Here is a 3914-nt window from a genome sequence, read left to right on the forward strand (position 1 = left end):
TCGAAGGCGAGGTAGGACAGAGACGCCTGCTCGCTGCCTCCACAGTCCACCTTAAACACGTCTCCGGATTTAACCGTCACGATGCCGATGACCGTCTCTCCTTTAGCCGGAACGTACTGAGGACAGAGACACACTCAGTATCCCAGCATGCAGTGCTCCAACACCTGAGCATCCAGCATGCACTGCTCCAACACCTGTCCAGGTGAGGCTCCGAGTGTCTCACTCTATAGACTGATGTCTGAACTCTATTCATATATCAGGTCATTTACAGTTTGACTTAACCCTCCTGTTGTCCTCGAGTCAAGGAAGGAAGGGAGGAAGAGGGAAAGGAGGGGGGAAGAAGGAAGGAAGGGAGGAAGAAGGAAGGAAGGGAGGAAGAGGGAAAGGAAGGGGGGAAGAAGGGAGGCAGGAGGGAGGGAGGAAGGTAGGGGGGAGGAAAGAAAGAGAAGGAGGGAGGGAGGGATGAAGGAAAGGAAGGAAGGAAGGACAGAAGGAAGGAAGAAAGGGGGATGGAGGAAGGAAAGAAGGAAGGAAGGAAGGAAGGAAGGAACCGTCAAAACAGACAGGACCCGGGAGGACGACAGGAAGATGAATGAAATGAAATCAGGAAACTATCAAAACTAAACGTTTAAACTCTGATGAATGTTTTTGCTCTTCTGAGTGATTCTGCAGCTTGTTGAGTTTCATCTCTTCATTTATTAAATATTCAGTTTGACAGCAGTGATTCCTGCTGAGAGAACAGCTGAGAGAACAGCTGAGAGAACAGCTGAGAGAACAGCTGAGAGAACAGCTGAGAGAACAGCTGAGAGATGAATGAAGCTCAACTTTAATAACATTAAATAATAATTAGTGAGATTATCTAGAAACTGTAATAATAGTTTTAACTCTTATAATCCTCCAAAAAATCTTAAATTGTGTGTGTGTGTATGTGTGTGTGTATATGTGTGTGTGTGTGTGTGTGTATATGTGTGTGTGTGTGTGTATATGTATGTGTGTGTGTATATGTGTGTATATGTATGCGTGTGTGTGTGTATATGTGTGTGTGTGTATATGTATGTGTGTGTGTATATGTGTGTATATGTATGTGTGTGTGTATATGTGTGTATATGTGTGTGTGTGTGTGTGTATATGTGTGTATATGTGTGTATATGTGTGTGTGTGTGTGTGAGACAGTAAACAGATGAACAGGTTAATGTGTATGATTGGGTCCAGTGTCTCACCCTCTTCTACTGTGTGTATAATATATATATATATATATATATATATATATATATATATATATATATATATATATATATATATATATATATATATATATATATATATAAAGAGTCTCACCCTCTTCTGCTGGGAGTCGACCCAGAACATGTTGGGTTGTTTGGTTCTCAGCACGCCGCTCTTAGACACCAGCAGCCGGTCTCCGCTGCGCCGCAGTCCCGGTCCGCAGATCACCTTCTCCGGTTTCACGGTGTCCGTGAGAGAGATGGTGTCCTCCGGCTGGAAGCTGAACTCATCTCCCGGTAACAGAACCTCTCCCACTTTATGTTTTAAACAGGAAAACATCTCAGAGGAGTTCAGGCTCGCTCACATGTGATGTTTACTGTTGCTGCACGGACACTAAGAAGTGTGACACACGGGAAACAGGAAACTCATCCGCTTACCTGCAGCGCCCCCTGCGGGACACAATAGCATGTTACACCTTATCGATAGTTTCCGGTTTGTCTGAACTTCTATAAAAACTTCTCATATCCAGTCTGTGATAAACATAATGAATCAGAATCACATTTATTTATTAAACAGGAAGTAGAAACATTAGAGGCAATGCCTGAAAGTTCTCATTAAAACACATAAAACACATTCACACATTACACAGTTGAATAAAACCTGATAGTAAAACAGTGTAATAATATAAATAATTAATAAATAATTAATAAATGAACATTGCAGTTGCAGCATGTTTGGTTTTAGCTTTGGGGAAGAATGACAGGAAACTATGAACACAACAATCTAACATACATTGATGTGAATCTGTCTCCACATGACAGTAAACACATGTTTGCAGATCTTCTCTCATAGAATCAGGTTTCACTAACTAGACTCTCAGTAGGAGCTACAGACATGCTCAGTCACATCCGAGCACAAAGGAGCTCTCACATCATCACTGTCATATACCTCAGAAACATAACCTCCTCAGTTTTGATCATTTTAATGATTTTTGATCGATCAGCAGATTAAATACATGAGGTAACAGTTTGATAAAGATGTGAAAGTGTTTATAAAACCTCTTCAGTGATTTAAAGAGAGAAATAACAACAGAGTCTGTGATGTTATTATCTGACCAGCAGGCGGCGCTGTGACTCCACTCATCACTGAGCTCAGAGCTTTTATTCTCATTTCTTTGTGTTTATTTAGTTGATCTTATTAGATGATCAGCTGTTAAACTAAACCCTTCCTTCCTCCTTATCTCTATATTTCCTCCCTTCCTTCTTTCCTCCCTTCCTTCTTTCCTCCCTTCCTTCCTACTTCCTTCTCTCTTTCTTTCATTCCTCTCTCTTTCCTCCCTTCCTTCTTTCCTCCCTTCCTTCCTACTTCCTTATCTCTTTCTTTCCTTCCTCTCTCTTATTCTCTCTTTCCTCCCTTCCTTCTTTCCTCCCTTCCTTCCTACCTCCTTATCTCTTTCTTTCCTTCCTCTCTCTTTCTCTCTCTTTCCTCCCTTCCTTCTTTCCTCCCTTCCTTCCTATCTCCTTATCTCTTTCTTTCCTTCCTCTCTCTTATTCTCTCTTTCCTCCCTTCCTTCTTCCTTCCTCCATCCCCCTTTCTTCCTACCTACCTTCCTTCTTTCGTTCCTTCCTCCCTTCCTCTTTTTCTTTCTCCCTCCCTCCCTCCTTCCTGCTTTCCTCCCTCCCTCCTTCATGCTTTCCTCCCTCCCTCCTTCCTTCCTTCCTTCGTTCCTTCCTTCCTTCCTTCGTTCCTTCCTTCCTTCCTTCCTTCTTTCCTCCATCCTTCATTCCTTCCTCCCTCCCTCCCTCCTTCCTTCTTTCCTCCCTCCCTCCTTCCTTCTTTTCTCTGTCTTTCATTCCTTCCTCCCTTCCTTCCTTCCCTCCTTCTTTCCTCCCTCCTTTCCTTCCTTCTTTCTTCCTCCCTCCCTTCCTTCCTTCCTCCCTCCTTTCCTTCCTTCTTCCTTACTTCTTCCTTCCTTCCTTCCTTCCTTCCTTCCTTCCTTCCTTCCTTCCTTCCTTCCTTCCTTCCTTGACTCGAGGACAACCGGAGGGTTAACACAGGTTGATCAGTCAGTCCAAAACAGAAATAAGAACTAACATCTCACACAAATTCAGAACCTTTGAGCCATTACCCTTTATACCAGCAGCGCCCCCTAGAGGCCAACACCTACCTGTTCTCCTCCCTTTCTACCAGCAGCGCCCCCTAGAGGCCAACATCTACCTGTTCTCCTCCCTTTCTACCAGCAGCGCCCCCTAGAGGCCAACACCAACCTGTTCTCCTCTCTTTATACCAGCAGCGCCCCCTAGAGGCCAACACCTACCTGTTCTCCTCCCTTTCTATCAGCAGCGCCCCCTAGAGGCCAACACCTACCTCTAGTTTCTATGAACTTACCTGTAAAGCTTAAAGTCGTCCATCCTGCAGAATGCTGCGTTCAAAGACCGTCAGACATCACAGTTACACAGTAAGGATGCTTTATGATGTGACAGCTGTGTGAAGCTCTGCTCTGCTTTATGGAAACATGTTAAAGTTTGATTCATGAGACTCAGACTGATTTAAAACTGTATCAACATGTTTAAAGAAGAAGAAGCTTCACAGAACATGTTCAACACTGTTCATCTACGAGTGTAAATCAGCTGCACTTTCTTTTTATTACTAGTACAGTACATGTTTTATAGATTAATGTCTTTAACTTG

The 3914-nt window shown here is 43.4% G+C and overlaps 1 protein-coding gene across 1 annotated transcript in view; it reads right to left on the reverse strand.

Annotated features, from left to right (window-relative positions):
- The window catches only part of exosc3 (exosome component 3), a 3610-nt gene extending 2009 nt beyond the window's left edge, over nt 1-1601 (reverse strand). The window contains exons 1-2 of the mRNA XM_062425744.1: nt 1339-1601; nt 1-116 (exon numbers count right to left, since the gene is read on the reverse strand). The exon at nt 1-116 is cut by the window's left edge and continues 34 nt beyond it. Of these exons, the coding sequence (XP_062281728.1) occupies nt 1-116; nt 1339-1563 (341 nt within the window). The 5' untranslated portion in view covers nt 1564-1601. The remainder of the gene's footprint in view (nt 117-1338) is intronic.
- Between the last annotated feature and the right edge of the window lie 2313 nt (nt 1602-3914).

Source organism: Scomber scombrus, chromosome 9 (genome assembly GCF_963691925.1).
Source record: "Scomber scombrus chromosome 9, fScoSco1.1, whole genome shotgun sequence".
Classification (NCBI taxonomy): domain Eukaryota; kingdom Metazoa; phylum Chordata; class Actinopteri; order Scombriformes; family Scombridae; genus Scomber; species Scomber scombrus.